General features: G+C 39.9%; 1 protein-coding gene across 8 annotated transcripts in view; it reads left to right on the top strand.

The window, feature by feature from the left end:
* The window catches only part of AP1S2 (adaptor related protein complex 1 subunit sigma 2), a 152,903-nt gene that overhangs the window by 76,422 nt on the left and 52,933 nt on the right, over positions 1-23,548 (top strand). For 2 of the 8 annotated variants that reach the window (XM_077480241.1, XM_077480240.1), the window contains exon 5: positions 5,168-5,325. The exons of 1 other annotated variant lie outside the window; for it this stretch is intronic. In XM_077480241.1, the coding sequence (XP_077336367.1) occupies positions 5,168-5,290 (123 nt within the window). In that variant the 3' untranslated portion in view covers positions 5,291-5,325. Of the gene's footprint in view, positions 1-4,847; positions 4,947-5,167; positions 5,326-8,815; positions 9,050-17,924; positions 20,287-23,548 lie in introns of those variants that run through there. 5 more of the 8 variants (XR_013274388.1, XR_013274389.1, XR_013274387.1 and 2 more) reach the window with 5 other exon arrangements.

The raw sequence follows: 23,548 nt of genomic DNA, 5'->3' as shown, positions 1-23,548 counted from the left end.
GATGTTGCAGAGCTACAAGTCCTATGAGGCATAGCAAGACTCTGACAGCCACAAGCATGACACCCAGAGGCAGGGGCATGATGGGACTTGTAGTTTTGCAACAGCTGGAGGTCCGCTAATTGCATATCCCATGAATAGGGGATACCTAAAACCTGTTAGGTTGATTTCCTATCACTTCTTGCCCTGAAGACACAACAGGAAGTACGAGGAAATCTTTATAAAGTGAGGAAAATCCCCCTCTCAGACAGGTGCCCCATTGGAAGATTTTGCTAACTCCCTTTTTTTCTTCTGTATAAATGTTCTAGTGATTACTTTTTTTATTTTTTAACTTTCACTAGCTGTGAAAATGGTCATCGGGACAAACAGAGTGTTCTCTCAAGGAGGAACACCTGTCCAAGCCTTCAACCCTTCCACCATGCAAAACTAAACACTAGGTTTCTTTAATTGTACATCACAGGACACAGAGCCATAGTAATTACTATGTGGGTTATAGTCCACCTTCAGGTGCTGGACACTGGCACATCCTAAACAGGAAGTTGCCTCCCTATATGCTATATAACCCCTCCCATACCGGAAGCATCTCAGTTTTTTTGCCAGTTTCTAAGGGGTTGGTCACGAGTGAAGATGTGCTGTGCTGAGCTCCACTGGAGAAATCCTTGTTGGGGCTAAACATGCAGCCAGATCCATTCAAAGTGTCTTTTAGGACAAATTGAATGGTACCCAGGCCTCGTGTCCGAAGAAACAAAGTCTTTGCTTGGAAATGCTTCTCTTTTTAGAGAGCTGGACCCCGGGATCCAGTATTAAGTTGGTATTAAGACCACAAAGATTTACTGGCGGGTGCTATTACAGGTCCAGGATTGTGGGTTCCCCGAGGGTCCCCCGTTCCTGAAGGTTTGTTAACACAACCCACTGTGAAAGGTTAAGATTGGGTCTGTTGGTTTTACCTCAGAAAACCCTGCAGCGGAAAAGATAAGTGGAGTTTTTGAATTTTTTTCCTCCGGCTTGCAGGCAGACCTCCGGTAAGTTTTCTTCCTCTGGACACCTCCACCTAGGCTGAACTCTCCCCCCCCCCCCTGCATGAGGCTGAGTATAATGGAGAACTGAAAACGATTAGCAATGCCGTTTTCTTTCACCGCCCCTACTCGGCGGAGGCTTCCAGGTCTCCTCCATGCCATCCTTCCCTCACTCGCAAGCCGATCCCGTCTCGGCTGATCTTGGAGGCTAAGCAGGGTCGGGCCTGGTTAGCACTCGGCTGGACCACCTGGAAATACCAGGTACTGTAGGTTGGGTACACCCGTACACCGAAGCCTCAGTTTATGGTTAATATCCAAAACTCTGCAAAGGGGAAAATCCTTCCTTTTAGTTACCACGGAAGTGGCCCAGATCAGAAATGACCTTGCCCATTATCATTCTAGAAATTCAGGCAGAGAACTTGGTTATGAGGGCCTGAACTTTCAGTTTATGGTATTGTCATGCCAGGATTCAATCCGACTATGCCACAGTAATGGCCTATATTAATCACCAAGGGGGCACAAGAAGTTGTGCGGCCCAGAGAAAGGTGAATCATATCCCAGCTTGGGCAGAAAACAATGTTCATTGCCTATCGGTGGTTTTCATTCTAGGAATAGAAAATTGGCAGGCAGACTACTTGAGTCGCCAGCAGTTGTTCCCAGGAAAATGGTTCCTTCACCCCCATATCTTCCTGTCAATATGTCAGAGATGGGGGATCCCAGACATAGATCTGTTTACGTTCAGGTTCAACAAGGAAATTACCAACTTTGTGTCAAAAATAAAGGATCCGCTAGCATGCAGAACAGGTGCCTTGCTATTTCCGTGGAATCTGTTCTAACTGATTTATGCATTCCCTCCTATTCTGCCTGCGTCCACGACTTCTTCGCAGGATCAAGCAAGAAGGCAAGTCAGATATTCTTGTGGCCTCCAGCGGGGCCCAGGAAATCTTAGTATGCAGGGATCGTAAAGATGACAGTAAGGGACTAGTAGACCCTACCATCACGGCCAGACCTACTTTCGCAAGGTCCGAAATTCCATCGTACTTTACAAATGCTAAATTTAACGGTTTGGCTATTGAGACCCACACTCTGAAGAAACGTGGGCTGTCAGGTTCAGTGGGTTCTATTCTGATTAATGCAAGGGAGCTGGCCTCCATAATTATATATTATGGCGTCTGGGAAGCATATGTCTCCTGTTGTGAAACCAGGGGTTTCACCCCAGGAAATAGGTCAAAGGTAGAATCCTTGACTTTCTGCAGATGGGGTGAGAAATTAAGCTGGTCTTGAGTGCTTTCTAAGGACAGGTCTGGACCTTATCGGTATTATTTCAATGACCACTTGCTTCACTTTCTTTGGCTTGTAACTTTATTCAGGGGGTAACATGGCTTAATCCCCGGCTAGGTCACCCCTGAACCCTTGGGACTTGAATTTTATTTATTTATTTTTGTCTTCTTTTTTTTTGGACCGATACAACATATTCCCTTGGTCCTTTTTTGACAAGGAAACTTTTTTCTGGTAACCATATCTGCTGCAAGAAGGGTATCAGAATTGGCTGTTTTTTCTTATAAATAGCCATATTATTATTCATAAGGATAAGGTAGTAGAGCATCCTCGTACTACCTTCGGTAAAAAGTTAGGATCAGGTTTTTATCTAAACCAGGATATTATTCTATCTTCATTTTTTCCAGAACCCTGTTCTATGGAAGAAAAATCACTATATTCTCTTGATTTGGTGAGAGCAGTCTACTTAAAGACGACTGCTCAGATTTGGAAAACAGATGTTTTGTCCGTATTGCCTGAAGATCCTAAAAGAGGACTGGCATCATGGAAATCCACTATTCTAAATGGATTTGACAAGTAATTGTTCTAGCTTATGGTTTAAAGAGGTAGTTTCTACTCTCTCAAATCAAAACACACTCCTCTAAGACTGTTGGTGTATCGTGGGCAGTACATCAGCAAGCCTCCATGGCTCAAATCTGCAAGGCCGCAACCTGGTCTTCAATCCATACATTGACCAGATTCTATCAGGTGAATGTAAAAAGACATGAGGATGTTGCCTTTGGGCACCGTGTACTGCAAGCAGCAGTATAAGTCCTCTGATCTCATGGTGCCCTACTTTTGTTGTCTCCCTCCCCTCAGCATTTCTCTGGGACATCTCACATAGTAATTACTATGGCGTTGTGTCCTGTGATGTACTTCAAAAGAAAAGGATTTTACAGGTAAACTGGTATAAAAATCCTATTTTCAGTTTGACATGCTTGTGGCAGAATCATTGAGCAACTTTGCCTAGTGGAAGTTGCTCCTTGGCTGGTGAAGCAATATTTCTCTGGTTTGGCCAGTGAGGCAGAGAGTGGACTATAAGCGAGTTAACACCAGTGACAGAATAACTAATTATTGTTAATTATTCTGCAAATAGTTGTGTATATGAGCCAATCATAAGTTAATTTTACGAAGATTGAAAATTTCACCTCTGGAAAGTCATCCTATTTCTATTCTATTGGCTTCTTCCTTAATATGTTGCTTGATTCTTTCTGGAAAATATCCAGTTCCTTAAGAATTGGTCAGGTTGAAGTAATTGAATTGCTCTTGGGAAAAAAAAAAAAAATTCTGAGGACAGCTTTTGGATTTCAGGTAATTGTCACGCTACAGTATATCCTATATGATTCCATTCGGGGAAACCTACATGTCAAAAAAATAGCCATAGATGCAGTGCCTTGCAATAGTATTCACATAAATGTCTTGAAATGGCCTAGTCAAAGCCCAAAACTCAATCCAATGGAGAATCTGCGGCATGACTTGGAGATTGGAGTAGACAAAAATCCCAGTGTTTAAATGTGCTAAGCTAACAAAGACATATACCAAGACACTTGCAGCTGTAATTGCAGATGGTGGCTCTACTAAGTATTGACTTTTGGAAGGAGGACTGTAATGCAACAAAGCAAGAATAGCAAGGGGGCTAATACTTTTGAAGGGCACTATATATGGAGGCTGAACATGCCTGGACAAGTTTTTACACTTGGAGTCTACAGTCTAAGGCTTCTTGCACACAGGAGTAAAAAGCGGCAAATGTGTTAATGAGATGCATTGTTGTCTTATGAACAATGCACACTGCTGAGTAAAGATTCAGTAATACAGCGTTGAGTACAGAGCCGTAAAACAAAAATAGAAAATGTTACATGCAGTAATTTACAAGCATATGTGTGTTTACGCATCTATAAGCATGTTTACGTGAGTATATTACAACAATGGCAATGCAGAAGAAATGTACTTGTCTATACGCTAAAGCACCTTTACTTGCCTATACGTAACATTACTCAAGGTCTTTACACAGTTTTTTTACTCAGGGGCTTTCAACAAGTTTCTGAATAAAGCTACTTTCACACTGGGGCGGGCGTCGGTGGTAAAGTGGTACTATATTTAGCGCCGCTTTACCGTCATTTTAGCAGCGCTATTCGGCCGCTAGCGGGCGGAAAAGGGTTAAAACCGCCCACATAATGCCGGAAGCTCAGGACAATTGTGAGCCGTTTAGAAGTAAACCTCTAGTAAAGAGATAGAAACTAAATCAAGAGGGACAATAATTGTAGCTGAGATTTTGAGGGATTCATTTGGAAATGGTGCCAGATGGTAAACTGCATCTATTGAGCCTGGTGGAAAGAAGAGTCCTTCTCTTATTATTTAGTTACCCCAAGGGTAGCTATGCTTTGCCATTGTCACAAGAGACAGACTTTGCTCAGTAATCTATAAATAATCACATATATTATCAAGAGCATTTAAAAGAGATGGACAGTAATCACTAAAGAAACCACATTTTTTACCTTGTGATTTTTATATTTATAGAGCCAGAATGAAGACTGGGGAGGTTACTCAGAGGATATGCTTTGATAAAGGCCACCTCTGAGGGCTTAGCCTTCTTGAAACACGACTCCTATAAACCGGGTAATTTTTAGCATTTTGGTGGCACGTATTGTGGGTGCTCTGCAGAGACTGCTGCATGACATCTTAATGTTTTCCACTAAAAATAAAGTAACTGGTATTTTGCCTATAGGCTGACATGCCTAGCATGACCTTATCACGGTGAGTGGGATTTTATTCTTTCTAATGGTACCAGTACACACATTGGTTTAAAAGTGTCATCCAGCTAACACCTGATATTTCAGTTTTGTGTAGATACTGGGAGTTTGATGTATCTCAGTGGAAAGATGATCATGCCAGAAACCCTGACCACTCTTGCTGCAGATATGACAGAGCCAAGCAAGGAAGCCTCATGCCTCCAGCAGTAATTTTTGATAACGTGTAATCCATGGACAATTCAGTGGTAGGTGTAAGATTTCCCTAGAATGGATTCACTTACCTTGCTTTGGTTATTAGGACCTGTAGTCTGCAACTTTTGGGTTGTAACATCCACTCACTTCATGTGATAGTCACCCCCTTGCTATTAAAACTACTGTAAACTGGGGGAACATATTCCTGGCGTGACATAGTAGTTGTGAATGCAGGGGCAAAGGGGTTGTTTTTCTAAATGCAAGTAGGATGTGGACTTTGCAAGTGCAGTTGCCATCTGAAAGAATATATACTTCAGCGCTTAGTTTTATAAATGAGGTGAAGCTTCACTTTGCAAAGATTACCAATCGCATACACGGACCATAAAAAAAAACGCATTTTTGCTTGCACATAATTGGATGATGGAAGTCGGTGGCGCTTTTACTCGTTTACTAAGCTCTGGTGCAAATGCTCTTGCAGAGTGCAACTACACTTGCAAAGTCGCAATTTATTTGTCTTCAGTAAATCAACCCCAAAGTCTTTTACATTTTCACAGCTACTTTCCTTCATTTAATAATTATTTTGTCCTTTTAAAAAACAAAACAAAAAAAAAACCATTGTGTGTACAGGATCTGTTACTAACAGCAGTCATGAGGGGCACATGGTGCGGGCTTATTTTCTAATACTAACTGGTGTAACTTGTCTAATTAAAAGGGAACACTCCTAATGCTGTTGGTGAAAATGTTGGGTCAGTGACCTTGTTCTGCTTTGATTTTATGTCCCAGCACACACATTTTTCTGCTTTCAGATCATTCTTATTATTGGATTCCAGCAGTGTTTAAATTAAGTTTTGTTTTTTCTTAGGTCTATTCATAGATGTGTTTGTGTTTATCTGACTGAATTATGTGCTTTGTTGCTTTTCTGTCTCTCTTGGATACAGCTATACATAGGGATTGTTTTATAGCTACAGGCAGATGAGTGTTGGTGGAGAAGCAAACCCCATCAGCATTCCCCACTGAGAGGAGCTCAAGCAGATTTGTACCATGTTGTACAGAATTCATTGAAGCCTACCAGCAGTGTGCTTGCTATGAGGCATACCAGTGTACATTAGTTACGCCTATTGGTGCAGGTTTAATGAACTATAGAAGTTATTAGGGTCACTCAAGACCTTGTTGTATTTGGGCCACAACAACCTCCATTACCAAGGTCCAAAATGATGTACTGGATGGTTCCTTTTCTTTGTGTATGTGGTGTACACTGGCTCTACTGAATGCAGATCAATTCAGGAGAATGGGACATGTTGTTTTCACCTGCGCTCATCTGTGTTCTGATGGTGCTGGAGGTTTTATTGAAACATATAAAGAGCGTTAAAGCAGTCCTGCTTGAGTTGCGTTAAAATTGGGAGAATTGTGACATCTTTGGGTGTGAGTCCACAAATTGGCTTGGACATATACCACGCATACTAGAATGTGAAGAGAGGTGATCAGCAACTCGTCTTGCTTGCGCTTAAAAATCTTCAAAATGTATTGATTCTCCATAAGACATAATATCAAGACAGCAGATGTTAACGCGTTTTCAGCCTTGTGCGCCCATTTTATTTTATATGCTAGAATGCAATGTACAAAAAACAGACATGGAAAGCAGTGTTTCACAAACTTTGATCATTTTCTGAGAGCTAGCTGTTCTGTTAGAATTCATGATATGTGGCACACATACTTCCCACAACACTTCTTTAGCTATAGAAGAATTCACTATATACTGGCCCGCAGGGTGACCTTCCTTTCTGTCTCCTGTGGGGTAGTGTCATGCATACCCTTCATGCCCATTCCAACATGGCCAGCGTTCCATCCTCCAGATGATCCTGAATGGCCACTGGAGCTGAGAGAATTTGATATTGGACATTAGACATTTCCTTACTAGTGGTTGCATAGGCATACCTCTGTTACTGGTCAGCATTTTTTTCACAACCTAGTTTCAAACATTAATCCAAACTAAAGCCTGCCATATCGTAGTAGATTTTTGTATGAACAGTCATACAAAAGATCTTGTCAGTACATTCATTAATGCCACTAATGACTTGACAAATCTCATTCAAAAGTACTTTGTAATTTGCTTTACACATTCCATTTTGAAATGAATGGAATTTCCCAAACAAAAACCACATTCACTGTTATAATATAATTTGCTTGATGAAACATTGTTATACTGCACCTTTTTTTGTCACTATGTTCAAAAGATTTGAATCCATTAAAAATTGGAAAATTAAACAAACATTCTGAAAAAATGTTTTTAACTAAATGCTACTGGTGTATGACCAGCTTTAGTCATCAACAGCAACACTTGTTTTCCATACTATACCCCTTGTTCAATAGCTGCTGCATTCCGGTTGGACGGGAGTATTGTTTCTCAGACATCTTACATCTAACCCCCTGAATTATATTTCTCCTTATCTGTACCCTGTACAGCAGTGGTTCTCAACTCTTGTCCTCAGGACCCATTAACAGGCCAGATTTGAAGTACTGCAATAACTGAGCAGCAAATGATATCACCTGTGACTTATTTAAGTTATCTTACAGACCTGGCCCGTAAGGGTCGGTTCACACTAGGACGACTTGTCAGGCGACTTAGCCACCTTACAAGAAGCGTCCCGCTCTGTACAATGGAACCGTTCTAATCAGAACGACACAAGTCGCTTCGACTTAGAAAAAGGTTCCTTTACGACTCCGCAGCAGTCGCGTCTGGGTCGTCTGAGGCAGTCGCGCTGTAAGTCGTGCTGCCTCAGTGTGAACCGGACCTTAGTGGGTCCTGAGGACAGGAGTTGAGAACCACTGCTGTACCGGGTATGTGTACACAGGTGCAAACAAACAAGCAACTGCCCCAACCTTTAACTGGCCTTAACAGCAAGGAGCACATAGAACGGTGAAGCATGTCCAAAAAAAAACAAAGAATAAAAACATCTCAACTTGCCAGCCTGCAACAAACCAAATTATCCTGTATCCCAATCCACATTAAAGTGTTTAGTTTACAAACGTTTGCAAATACATGCATAAGCTGCAGAGGCCACGACAAGACACCCCTGTATTGTCTGCAGTCCTAACTCTGAGTTGAATCATTTTTACTTTTTGTGTTTACTAAAAAAAAAGAAAAGAAAAAAAATAATAATAATAATATATATATATATATATATATATATATATATATATATATATATATATATATATATATATATATATATATATATATATATATATATATATATATATATATATATATATATATATTCAGAAAGTGATGCATATTACGGTAATCCACATCAGTCACTTTACAAGGAAAATAACTACAATCGCATTCATATCAGTAACGTACAGTATTTTGTTTAACTATTTTTGTAATACTGTACATTTTTTACATTTATGAAACCGTTCTTGCACTTTTTATTGCATTTCCAGTTTATATTTCTAGAATCTCAAAGAAAACTGGATTGAAGGCAGATGAAAACAGAATGATACCTGACTTTTTTTTCTTTTGGATTAACTTTTTTATAGATTTCACTGTAAAGAAAAAGTAGCAGGATGGATTGAAACAGCAGCATGCCACAGTTTACAATTAGGCAGTGCAGTGGTGAAGGCCACAGCAGATTGCAAGTCAGATCAGTAAAAGAGCAGTTCCCATCTCTTGCTGTGCAGCATTTCTATGCTTTGTGCCTCACCTTCCTGTATAAGCCTGTAAGTGTACAGCATGCAATTCTTCCAATAAATAAAGCAGAGAAATTCCACACATCTCCTGACATTTCACTATAAGCGGCAAGTTTCCTGAGCAGTCATAGTTGTTTCATGTTGGTCTTCAGAGACCTCTCCAAGTTCTTGAATCGTCTTCTGTTATAATATTGTTATCTCAAGCAAGAGAAGAGCATAGGCAATGGCAGAATAAGATGCTGCAGAAAGCCATGGCTCTTTGGTGGAATCTTTCTTCTTCTTTTTTTTTTTTTAAGGAAATCAGAAAGCTGGAAATATAACTAGATATGTATAGAAGAGTAATCGTTATGAGTTAGAACATTTCTGAAATTTTGCAAAGATATTTGGTTTAAAGTGTTTACTAGAGATTTTTACACACACATAGCTAACATTTTATCTAGTAATTTTTGTTTAAAGCTGAAGTTTTTTTATCTATTTTTATTTCATTTGGATGCAGCACCCAACACATTCATTATCCCATGTTCTGCAGGCTGCGGCTTCACATAAAAATCCTTCCTTCATGTTTGCTGGATGCTGTCTAGAGCAGGAACTTTCCAGTCCTGCAGAAGGTAAAAACAGCAGCTGCGAGTGAAGAAATTTCTGCCCCCCTCCATCAGTCACACTTTGTACTATTATTGTCCCACAATGCTTTATGTTTTGAATAGAAGAGGGACAGATGACAGGATCTCACCTGCCTGTTCACAGAACATGGCAGAGAGCAGGAAGGGGCAATGAGCGGTGGAGTTTTTCACACTCGCAGCCACTGCTGTTAACCCCTGCAGCATCATAAATCTCTGGCTCTGGGCAGTATCTGGCAGCATGGAAAGATTTTTACCTGAAGCAACAGCTTTCCGGACATGCACCCCATTACAGGTACCTTGTGCTTTTGAGTCCTGCAGCCTGAAGAACAGTGCAATCAGTCTTTGTTTAAGTCCACACACTTCATCTTATATTTTTTGCTTCTCTTCTACTTTGTTTCCTGTACTTCCCCTATCTCTCTTTTTTTGGCTGGATATAACACTAAGCTGACACCTGTTACTTTTGATTATACAATGTGCAGCTGACAGCATGCCCAGGAGGAATGATGTACATGTAGGAAAGTTTAAACAGCCTTTAAAATCTAACATTTCTTGAGTGGAGATTTGCTTAGGGAGCAAGCTTAGTACACTCTTTCTGCTGCACATAGGTTGGAGGAACACATATCACTTGTGCTTATAGTGCCTTTTAAGGTGGAAAGGTGGGGCTGTGTTAGAATTGCCACTTATCCGCAAATTAACATGAACAGTCCAGGTTTTGAATCATGTGTGCAGGTTTCAGACCGCCTGAAACCCGGATACATTATTCAGACCTATAGGCATGAGCACAGGGTGTGCCTGGGCGCACCCTAATCACCCCATGCAATGCAAATTCCCCCCGGTTTCCACCCTCAGGTGAGTGATCGCCCAATCTGATGTATGTGGCTTGAGTCTCCCCCCTCCCTCCTTTCTCTCTCCTGCCTCTGAGCGAGTGAATACAGCAAGTTAAGGAGACTCAGATGTGACGGGTGCTCTGCCGACTCTGAGACAAGGGGATCTTTGAGCACCCTAATTTAGGGGGAATGCTGGGAACTCTGATGTAAGTGGGGGACTTTGGTGAGCAGAAATTCCCTTTACATCAGAGATCCCTTTTATGCCATAGGCCACAGCTTCCCCCCTTAACAAAAAAAAAAAAGTCCTGTGTGCTAAGTGTTCGGGTTTAGCTTGAAGAAAAGATGGCAACAGTAGGCTATGGTTTAAACATGCCTTAGTCTAAGATGGCTGTATACAAAGAATAATATACTTATTGGGGGGCCTTAACAAAGAGAAGTACATAATACTTTAAAGGACTTGTAAAGGCAGATGTTTTTTAATCTTTATGCATTAAGATAAAAACCTTTTTTGTGTAGCAGCCTCCCAGCACCCCCTAATTATTTACCTGAACTTATCTCTCTCTCGAAATGTCAATGAATGTCTAAGCCAGTGATGGCGAACCTTGGCACCCGAGATATTTTGGAACTACATTTTCCATGATGCTCTACTACACTACAGAGTGCATGAGCATCATGGGAAATGTAGTTCTAAAAAACATCTGGGGTGCCAAAGGGACAATCCTCCCGAGAGGCTGAGACACAGCAGCGCTATTGGCTTCCGTGGCTGTCAATTAAAGTTAGCCAATCAAGGGAGAGGGTTCGGGCCAGGTCAGGGCTATGTCAGAATGGCTACACGGAGCTCTGACTTTGCTCCAGTACCCCCATAGTGAGCTAGGAGGAGGGAGGGGCCAGGGACACCAAAGAGGGTCCTGACAAGAGGAGGATCGGGGCTGCTCTGTGCAAAACCAACTGCACAGAGGAGCTAAGTATAACATCATTTTTTTTTTTTAAATAAGATTGTACAATCACTTTTTGAAGTTTTATTTATTGCTTTTTTAACATAACAGGTACATACAAGACCCAAGGGGCTACACAAAAAAAAGCAAAAAAAAAAAACTATGTACATCTCTTCTGTATTGACTCTTCCTCCTTCCAAATCCCTGCTCAGTGAAAAAAAATCTAAATAATAATAATAAGGCCACCTTTTCTCAATAACAGTCAATGGAACATTTACTTATGTCAGATAATTACATACATGTTAAAAAGCCCCTCGCAGGTGCATACTATTATATATCACTGAATCCGCCACTGTGGTTTCACTATTCATCCAACTGCCCCACACCTTATCAAATTTTTGTGGTATGCCCCTGCTACTGTATGTAGCCTTGTATAAGGGTGCAGCCCTATTAACCAAACCCCTCCACGCTGATACAGCTGGAGGATTAGGCTTTTTCCATGATAACACTATCATTTTTCTAGCGTAATAGATTAGGACCGTCCACTACGTACGAGTTACTCTTTTTGGGGCTAGATTGTCCACCAGTCCCAAAAGGCACCCCTCTATTGTAGGTTGTATAGGAATAGCTGTTACTTCTGCTATACATTCTGTGACCCCCTTCCAAAATACTTGAATGTTCGAGCAATGCCAAAAGATGCGCATAAAATTGGCAGTGAGGGAACTGCACCACCAGCAACCAGATGACTGGATAGGGAACATCTTGGCCAATCTAGCTGGAGTAAGATATATGCGATGCAGGAATTACAATTGTATGAGTTGGTCCCATAGCATGGCAGAAAAAAAATTAATGGTCCTATACATCATCCCAGTCATCCCCATCCATCTGGGGGAACACCTCACCCCACGCCGCCCTACACTTTGCAAGGAGATCTCCTCCCTCACCAAACAGTTGTTTATATATTGTAGACAAGGCCTTGTCCAAAGTGTCCTACCTCAGCAGAGACTCAACATCACTCATTTTCAGGGTAATACCATTATCTCCAAATTGGGGATTGTATGCATGTCCGAGCTGAAGATAACGAAACATGTGAGTGTTGGGAAGATTAAACTTAGTTTTCAGGGCGTCAAACTGTAGAAGTTTCCCACCACCCACTGTGTCTTTCAGCGTCTTAATACCAAATTTTAGTCCAAATGATTGGATCAGGGTACTCGTAGAAGTGTGTTTAATGTAGAATTCTTCCAAAGTAGTGTGTGAGGAGAAATCTTAGAAGCGCTACCCATCCTGGTCACTGCCACCCATGCCCTACTGGCTGCACGCATGGATATCATGAGTCTATACGGAGCCTCTAGTGTATTGGCAGTGTTATACTCAGGTATAGTGAACCACCTATGTATGAATACTAGCTGAACCGCTAACAAATATCTGTGAAAATCTGGGACCGCCAATCCCCCTTGTTTCCATGGCAGTTGTAAGACCCAGAGTTTTTATTTGAGGGTGTCGCCCCTGCCACAGAAAATTAGTTATGAGCTGATCTATTCTTTTGAATACATATCTCTGTATCCAAACGGGGGAATTCCGAAAAATATATATAAAAACTGAGTTAAAAACTTCATTTTCACTAAGTTCACTCTACCTATGAGTGTCAGAGGTAGATTCTGCTATGCCTGCAGTCTGGATTTTAGTGTAGTTAAAAGTGGATTGACATTCAAAGCCACAAAGTCTGATACGGAGTTGGAGATACGTTGCCCCAGATATTTGACCACCTCCACCCTCTGCAAGGGACAATCGAAGGGGATATTTTACAATCACTTTAATGTAAATCTGAATGCATTTTCTGAACTTATTTAAATTTGCCATTACACAAGTTCTGTGTGCTGTTACCGCCATCTGCACCAAATCACTTTTAAAAGTGATATGCGTCATTTTCTTTTCTTGTCTGATGGCGTACGCTAAAATAATCATGCAAATGTTCTAAGTTTAAAGTTCTTCTAAAATGTCCACGATTACCATAGTGACATAAGTAGTGTAGTGTGGAGGGGTGAACAGAGAGAAGCAGAAATGCTGGAGATTGATGTTTATGGACGCACAGCTTACCACAGGCACGAAACAAATGAATTAATTCTTGTGTGACACTTATTTATTTGGTGCATAACTGCTAAATAAGTTTGCAGATAGAAGTATATTAATTTTTTCTTCATGCACCAATGTTTGTTAAACGCTCTGCCTGTATCTAACATGGTGGAAAATAACATGATAGGCTCTGGCCAGGCTTCATTTTTTCACACTGCAAGCCTGAGAATGATTCTAGCTGTCGCCACAGAAAGTGTGAGATTGTCATTCTAGGGGACTAGGTCACAGTTGCACAAAATCTATTGGGGTGTGAGAGATTCAGCCTTTAATATTTCCATACTAGGGGTTAGGGGCAAGAGCTGAGCCTAAATTTACACGGTGTATGGAGAAGGCATTGCTATGGAGTTAAGAATGCAGACGGGCACAGCTTTAACTCTAAGTGCAGCCAAAATCAAAAATGGAAAAGTCAGCAAAGGGACATAACTTAGTCAGTAGGATTTGTCCCTTGTGTTGATTCCTCTGCTACTAGTAGTACTTCTCCTTACATTTTGAGCATTATTGCTGATCATATAACCTGATTCAGCGGAGTCATGTCAGATTATACACAGGTTGGCTTCTTAGCAAGCTTAGGAGTGTAGCAGTACATGCATAGGAGGCTGTACACTGGTAAATACTGTATATAAGTTCCCATTGCTGATCTCTCCTGATATACACATTGCATGACTGTCTTGCTAATACTTTGAGTCACTAACTCATTAAAAAATGAAATCAAAGTATTCAAGCCACAGGCAGACAGAAATCTCATATTTTTAGAGGGAGGTCACACTTAGCAGCTTTGTATTCCTGTTGTTACAGAGTCCCCTTAAAAGAGAGTAATAAATAGACTTCTTATTAGAACAAATGTAAATACAATGTCGAATATGTCAACTTTTTGAGCAGTTATGTGGATGTTTACATTGATATTTACATTTTGATATTAAGTTGTTTTTTTTTTTTGTTTTTTTTTGCTTAGTGTGGTAACCTAATTTATTGGCCCAATGAATAGAAAGAGTTCATAGCACAGCTTACAAGCCGAACATGTTTCAGCTAAAGCTTTATATGAGTGTTCCCTTTTAGTCCTGGTTCACATTGGTGCGATTTGAAATGTCAAATCGGCAGCAATTGCCAGCAATAGCACCAACCTAGTTGATTTAAAAAAAGTAGTTTCTGTACTACTATTTGCGAATTTCGGGGTGTGATTTCCATTGACATCTGTGCAGAAACCCACGCAAATGTCTCTGAAATAGCTGCCAAAATGGAGACCCGTGGTGGTGCATACATTATAGGTGTTTGGGCGCCACCCCCTCTCTCCAGCCACCACCCCTGTGTACTATGGATAGATTCATGCATTGCATGAATCTATCCACGACCACTGTAGCCACCCCACATTCAGGCATCCGGCCCCTTTTCGGGTGCCTTAATTACACACTGGGGTGTTTTCGAAGCACCTGATTAGAGCCATAAGCTCTAATAGGCTTCAAAAAAGGTGCGCTCGCAGTGCACCCAGGTGTGTTAGCAAAGCAAATGAATATTTGCTTTGCTAACACAGAACCGTCTCTCAGCCAATCAGGAGGCCCGGATGTAATACTGGGCACCTGATTGACTAGGCTGCAATTAAAAATGGGGCACAGGTGGCTGCATATGATAGGCACAGTGAGGCTGCAATTGATGTTTTTGTTTCAGAATTTTTCAGTTTATTTGCGCCCCCCCCAGGAAAAAAAAAGGAGCACCAGCCACCACTGAACGGGACTGAGATGTGGGAAAGAAATCATGCGAGTTCAGCACAATTTCATTCCCACACTCAAACCTAGGCTAACAGAAATGTTTTATAATTCAAAGTAACAGCTGCTACTGGTTTCTGCTGGATAGTGCTGCATGAAGATAATAATCCTGTGTCTCTGGCTATATACAGTATATATAGGTCTGAATGTGCTGAAAAGAAACCTATCAGTGCTGTTAAGAAAGGTAAGTAGCTGCCTGAATTAAGGTAAGGATTGTGTGACACAGTGCTGGTACGGTACAAGGTAACCTTGGTGAGATGAGGATCTAGCTGAAGATGAATTGCCAGAGCTCCTCAGCTGTCTTCATAGTCTGAGTATTGTCTAAGCCTGCTCCTTTCTCATTTAAATTAATGATGCCTCTTCTAATGCATTATGCAGGGTGTAAACTGGCTATTATCACAAACGCAGATCATTTTCCAGAAGCTGCAGCATTGGAAGATCTCTTCTTATTATGATAATGGAATTCTGGGGTTTTGTGGCGCTGTCTTTCAGGACTTGATTCTGGGAATAAAAAAAAAACTGAATTTTGGTGCCTTTGTTAAACATGTGGCCGCTGTAATGATATAAACTGAAAAGCCATATCATTATATCCCACTAAGGTGGAGTATACCATTCAGAGTTAAATACTATAGATTTAGCGTAAATAGTAGAAGTATAATTGGGCTAGATACCAATAATATAACGTGTGTATTTGTGGTCATAATTTTGGACCCAGATACTGGGCTAGGAAAAGCACCCTTGTTTTTGGAGTTGCAGCCTATATGTGTGAAAAGCATGTACATTTACATGAAAAAGTGATCTATGGGCTCCATTGTAATAATACTGAGGGATCGGCTACAGCAAGAATGCATGAGCAAAATTTAGACTAGATAGTATTATTGTGATGCTGTATCCCACTCATTAAATGATTTAATAGTTATTTCACACTTATTTATTTGATGCAAAAAATAGGGTATAAATATACACACTATATTGTATTTTTTTATTATAATTTGTGCAAATCAGATGCAAGTAAGTGCAGAACATATTATATACATCTATTTAATAGAGACTAGCAGCTCAAGCTAATCATATTAAATAGAAAATATGCCCAAAACCTATGTTTGTTATGAGTAGAGTAGAACAGGAGTCCCCTGAGGACTCCTCATTTTCCAATGAATGATCCATTAGAGAGAGCTCATGATGCAGAAATGCTGGGTCACTCGTCCCACAATGGATTTCCAATTAGAACATATTGGTGTCAACCTTCGCTCAACTGAAATGCCAGGCTTAGCCTGTCACTTGCGGGAAGGGGAGACTTTCATAAACCAAAGTCTTGGACAACAATGAAGACCGAATAAGAAAATATCCCATTCTGCTGTACTTGGGCCCCTTTCACACAGGCACTTCCGTGAAGCAGAATTTGCTTGCTCAGCAGAGGATCTTTGCAGAGCAGACACGGATACAGTCCCACTCTCTATGGGGCAATCAAGTGGAAATGGATTGCTGTTAGTTTCCATTTGATTCAGTCCACCAGACGGATGGGGGAATAGGACTACCATCTGTCTGTTTTTGGCAGACATGATCAGATGGCAGCGAGTGTCAGCAGACATGTGTCCATAGAAGAGACTGGAGGGTCTGATCAGGTCCGCCTGAGAAACTGACAGGCGGACCTGATCAGATTGCTCGCGTGAAAGGGGCTTTAAAGTGGAGAAATCTGTCTTGGGTGGGTTACCTTTTCAAAAGTCTTTGATCACTTTAAATATAATTCATCTAAAATAATTAAACATGGAGAACTAGTTTTTCCGTCCAGAGAATCTAGATTACAGCTATCATTGTTTTTAAACGTTTATGGAAATGTGGGGTTGCCTTTGCTAACCTAATTAGTTGACTGTCTCTAGCTTCAATAATTTCTCAGTCGCTGACTTAGAACAAGCATGCTGCAAGAGAAGTCTTGTATGCAAACTTGTTCTGAGTTCATGAAGCCACTGGATCGTCATGATGGCCAAGCAACAAGTATTTTCAGGGCAGATCAGCAGTGGCAGCCTCTATAGTTCTCAGTAAAGGCTTCCTTTAATACATATTTAAAGAAGGACACACAAACAGCTGCTATAATTAAAACTCTTCTTCATGCAACCGACCATGCGTTATAAATGCAGATGTCCTTTTTTTTTCCCTTTAATTTTTTATTCTAATAGTCCAATTTGAAAAGCACCGTCAAAGCATATAAAGGGAATTATGTTCATTTACTGTATATCACCTCTATGAAAAAGAGTGTTATCAAATCATAATAACATTGTTAACCAACCCTTTTAACTTTCAATCAATGAAATTAAATTAACCCTCCATCTCTGAATTACAGCGGGCGGTTGGCTTGTCCAGCAGCTGCTAATGATTCCTGTTATCTTAGTAATTTCTCTGTGTACAGTCTGACAGTGGGGGAGATTCACAAAGAGTTGTACAGAATGGATTAAATGAAGTTTTTTCTCCTAGAGGATTTTTATAGAAATTAGAAGCCATTTAAAAGCTTCTTTTATCCTGCAAGTTCCATTTGTTTTTACAAATCTCTCCACCTTTAAAAGCTATGAATAGAAGTCTACAAACTGCATATATTTCAAGATCATACTGTGGACAACTCTTAGTAAATCTCCCCCAGTGTACCGATCAGACAGGGGCTTATGTTTCAACCTGCATTTCTTTTGTAGCCCCGTCATGAATACTTTAATGTGCCAGTGTATTAAATGGCTGCACTCTTCATGCATGCAGAGTATCTGAGGATTTTCAGTCGGATGCAGCTTGGCAGAACATGGCCTTGAAATGGTGAAAGTGCCCATCTTGCTCAAAGCAGTAGTTATTCATCTGTGGTCACATTTTCATTCTCCATGTATGTTTTCATGAACTATACCTCAAGTTCCACATTTCTCAGGAATGTGCTCATTTCTGTTAAGATGCTCATTTAATATTATAAACTTAAAAGTTATGATTGAAGTTCACTGTTTGTAATACATTATCATCTTACCATTCTCATTCAGCATACTGTCTAAAACAGTACACATTGTCTTTACATTTTATCAAATGTTAAGTCCATGAAATGTAGTGTACAGCTTTTGTTATACATGGTTAACAAAAAGTAATTCCAGTGTGAGAGATGGCATTTTAAAGCAGTTATAAACCAATTGATGAGCAGCTAATGCTAGCCCTTTTAAATGACCCACAGTTTAAATGTCACATCTCTCTAGCAATCCCTAGTTAGCAGCTATGAAAACCCTGTCTAAAAATCGAGTTCACCTTTTAAAAGTCCGTCTGTGCTCAGTCTGCCTGGATACATTGACCCTTCTTTACTGATTGGTTGGCATTCTATATATTTTTTTCCATTCGGGAAAGGATCAATGATAGAAGTAAAAGGATGTAAAGCTGATTTTGACGCATAGTTATCACAGCTGCTATCTAGGGATTACTAGAGAGATGTTATATAAAAAATAGGTAGCAATAAAGAGCCTTTATGCACTGTTGGGTATATGGCCATGTACTGAAGCATTATGATATACTGCGTTACTACCCCCCATTCATTTCAAACAGGCCCCAATGCAGGAAGGATCACTCCTATTCCTTTTTTTTACCACAGTGCAGTGCACATTCTGCCTTAGTGTGTATGTGTATTGGGGTGCCAAATTAATGTGAATTTACCCTAAAGGAAACCTGTGTTCAGGGAAAAGTGGGATTTCATTGCGGATTGCTCCTTCTGCAAATGCTAGTTGTATGGCACTAGTACTGACCCTACTGAGTCGGTGACTTTTCCAGAACGGAAATTCTGACCTCTGTAATTGGCTTGCTCTGGATCAGTGACTAAAGTTGTTATCAGAAAGCCACTATCACAGCCAGGCAATTGGCTTTTTCTTTTCTTTTTTTAAGAGGTGGTCAGCTTTACCTGTCCAGGCATAGGTTTAATTTAATCCGAGTTCCATGAAATCTGGTGCGTTCATATGCCAAAAAACTCCTCACGCATATAGAGTGGGTGTGCCAGTGGGCTGAATCTATGCTGTGCAACTCCCACGCTCTCAGCACAATGTGTCACCAAAGTCGAGATGAAGCTAGTGAGTGTGTTTGAGCAATATATTTCCTATATTACAAATGGTTAAGAAGAATTAAGGGTTCAAGACCACCAGATTGATAATATATGTAGGGGAATTGCAAATTTAGCAGCATGTTAACTCTGCGTGTTACAAATCAGGTTATTGACAGCAAATGGATCTTCTAATGATACTAAGCAGTTCGTTTTGTGGGTTAACGCCAAAAACACATTTTATGTTTTCATTTCAATAGTTTTGATTCGAGTTTTCAAATTTTTTCACAATAAAAAGTGCAAAATATGCAAACGGGTTCGTAGTGAATATAAACAGCATGAAGTAGAATATAAAATGTAAATTTTTGTATTATAGTACTGATATTCACTAATTGAGCATCAATTTTTATTTTTTAGATATGTACTTTCAATTAGGCTGGATTCACACCTATGCATTTTTAGTGCTTTTTGCATTTTTCTGATTTTCACTACAGAACGTGTTCCATAGGAAATCATGGTAAATGGACTGTAGTGCAAATCTGCAAAAAGCACTAAAAATGCATAGGTGTGAATCCAGCCTAAGGGGCCAAATATAGGGTTAGCTTTTCCTGGAGTCTGTTATGACCCTCAACATTTTGTTTTAATTGTTAGGATATATTACTCACAAAGGATTCATTTGGGGGAAAAAAAATGCTTATGCCTCACTAGTGTGGATAGCGGGTTCAGCCCACCTCACAATTTGAGAATCGCTGTATTAGAGTATAGATGTACGCAGGCTGTGTGTTACTGAGATATACGATTGAGACACAGCAGTATATAGCATTGCAGGAGAAATGCTATTGTAAATACATACTCATTGCTGAGAATGGAAAATGTTTTTTTCATTGTAAAGTTAAATTTACATTCCTGTGGTGGCAAAATAGAAAAAATAATGGCTAACGTGGCATGAATAAAAACAAACTAGATACGTATGTTACAATAAAATATAATACAGATTCATTACACTATGTGGAAAATGTTTTTTGTTACGGTTCATTTACATTTCTTTGGTGGAAAATGTTTACAAATGGAAAATATAGTACAGTACAGACAACAATAAAACAGATATGTTTAAATAAAATAGAATACATAACACTTGCTTAAACTGATGAATTTCTTTTGTGCTCCGTCCATTCTTATAGTGGTAAGAAATATACAGGAGATCAGCATAGATAAAATATAATATACAGGTGGTTTCTTAAAGAGGTACCAACTGTTTTACTTTATCAGTGTCATGGAAAGTGATCAACTTGCACAAATAATTTGTATTCTTTAACTTAATATATAAAAATGGCTCATTCCTAGTAGAGGGACTTAGTCAAACAATGTGAGGCAAGATCAGAGTGTTGTAGTACAAAATGAAAAAGTAAAAAAAAAATATTAATTTAATTTTCAGACACCCTAATGTGGCCTGTTGCAGTGTGTTAATGTCTACTGCATTAAAAGATAAGTTCATTTAAAAAAAAAATCATTTTTTTTTTTTTGCAGGTAAAAAATGAAATAAAAATGTACATATATTATTTTTTGTTGCAGAAGCCTGTAAAGCATTGCAACAGTGATCAGCAGATCTTATGTAGGTCTTGCAGTGGATCTTCTTCCTCGTATGAGGAAGCCGATACATTCTACCAGGAAGAATCCATAAGAATCCATAACTACCACAGCTCTCACAGCACCGTGGTAGTTCATTGAAAAATACAAGCCGACAGCTGCAAAGGATGTCAGGACTTTCAGTAGTTCATTCATACACAGAGCTTTATGTATGAATGATGTAGCCATGTGGCCGGAGGCCTGCACAGCTGCACTGTTTTTAAAAAGTAACAGTTAGTACGGGGAACTTTCCCCTGTACTACTGCCACAGGAAGAACAAGCAGCAGGCGGTGGCTGCAGAGGTGGGAACATGTTAATGTTCCACCTGTTTCTAGGGTGGAGCATGTAACATGATCCCAACGGTGAACCTTTATGACAATTTATTTATTGACCATTTTATTATGAATGACCTGCCAATTAACCACACGCAAACCAAAAACCATACATGACCCTTTTTTGGGAACACAGCACACCACAGCGCTCAGCATGTATGTTGGGTTGTGCTGCTGTGTGGCTTTATTTGGTTGCTGCAAAATAGTGCACCTGGATACTATTTAAAATGAATGTCACCGCAATGCAACATGGTGCTTGCATTGTACAAACTCATGTTTTTCACCTGTAAGAGGAATGCGCGGATATGCATTGACCCTACACGGCAGTGAAAATTTCTAATATTAAAGGAAGCTGTCAAAGTACAAATATGGGAGCTGATATTGCTAGCTTTTTTTTTTTTTTTGGATACCCAATTCTGGCAGGCTTCTATAGAGGTCTGGCATACATGAGCTATTTTTCTCCACCAAGGTCAGATTTACAATTAGATACTGTAGGCACATGGGTGGCAGAAACATGGCTTTTCCCCGTATAAATATTAGGCACACTTTTTTTTTCCCCCTCCAGGCGGAATACTGATCTCAAATAAGGTTTATTTACACATTATCAAAAATTTCTAAGCTAGGTTAGGAACAGGGAAAATATTTTGTGTAAAAGATGTGACCCCAGCAGAGAGGTGTCACTTACATGGTTGGCGTGTAACTACAGGTCTCAGTGATTAAATATAGTCCTGATCTGAAATCTGTCGGGAATCACAGAAGTCGTAGACAAGCATTGAGCTTCGTATAGTGTAATTACGCCATAGGATTAGCTGTGCAAGAATGTGCAGTGTTGCAGATATAAGGGATTAATCTTTTCTACATGCTATTTTGCAGCTTACATTATAGAGAACAGGTTGTTCCAACATGGTGGTCAGTCAGTTACCGGTATTCTTGTTCTGGGCAGATTTTAGTAGAACAATAAAGTAACTTAAAATCAGTTTGTCATACATTTTTTTTTTTACTATATAGCAGAGTAACTACATAGGATGTGTTTACATGGTGATGTATACAGAGATGGGAGCTCTTGCCACAAAATATTAAAACTGTCAACAACCGCAATAAGATTAGCAATACACTTTGAAATTTAAGAGCCTATTTACACTTCTATGTTGCGTTGCCACATGCATAATGTAACATGCATTGCAGAGCCATTCATGGGATCTTACTTTTAGGAAACAAAAAGTTATGTGCTTTCCTAAACAAGTTAGAGTACATTGGTGTAACATTCATTTTTAATAGGCTCTCTTCCCGCAACACATGTTAACATGCTGCAAAGAAGTAAATGGGTCACAAAGAGTATGTATGGTGAGAAAAAATACAGGGCTACCAGTTCTAAACTCCTGAGAATGCTAATTGTCTGGAAATCTCAATAACTCAAATAGTTTGACCAACGCCTGTCTTATTTTATTCATGACAGGTGCAGTTTGATGCAGACACATCACCTACTTTTAAGTGCATTTATAGCCTTGATCTAAACAGGCAGCACAGGCCAAGTTTATCTGTGACTGACGCCTGTGATATAGCCATATCGTTTTTTGTGTATCAGGACTTTTACAAATCTGCAGTTTTTTAGAGCACTATAAGGCCTCGTGTACACTGGAGGTTATAAAAATCGTGGATTTTTTACACAGAGATCCACGTTCCTGCTCTGTGACAAGCAATCGCGGGTGCCCGGCAGGCATCAAGCTGCTAGGTACGTGAATCGGCTCCCGAGTGATGCGGCGTGTGTGCGCCCCCTAGACGCCCGGGAAGCCTAGGACATCATATGATAGCCACCCGGGATGGCAGAGCCACCTTGCGGCCATCATTTTACTATGCGTGGGATGGGAAGTGGTTAAGTATGTGGACATTTCATGTTTCTCAAAATTACAGTGTAGTCTAGCTGTCAAATCACAGCCTTTAGAATATTACGTTTTTCAGTAGTGTTTGATAAGTTCACTTTTCCCCCAAAAATGTCTATATGTAGTTATCACTGTCAATAATATAAAAAAAAAACAGCAGTGCTGCCAGCTTGCAGGTCTATTATAGATACAGCAGTGAGGATGGTGACTACACAGTGCATCCAGAAAGTATTCACTGCGCTTCACCTTTTCCACATTTTATGTTCAAAATGAATTAAATACATTTTTTTCCTCCCAATTCTTCAAACAATACCCTATAATGACAACGTGAAAGAAGTTTGTTTGAAATTTTTGCAAGTTATTAAAAATAAAAACGCAAATAATCACCTGTACATAAGTATTCACAGCTTTTGCCATGAGATGTTTCT

The sequence above is a fragment of the Lithobates pipiens genome, unplaced genomic scaffold (genome assembly GCF_037356315.1).
Source record: "Lithobates pipiens isolate NorthernLeopardFrog02 unplaced genomic scaffold, aLitPip1_a1.2 Scaffold_16, whole genome shotgun sequence".
Classification (NCBI taxonomy): domain Eukaryota; kingdom Metazoa; phylum Chordata; class Amphibia; order Anura; family Ranidae; genus Lithobates; species Lithobates pipiens.
The sequence above is the reverse complement of the archived record's forward strand: the minus strand, read 5'-3'. Positions and strand labels throughout refer to the sequence as shown.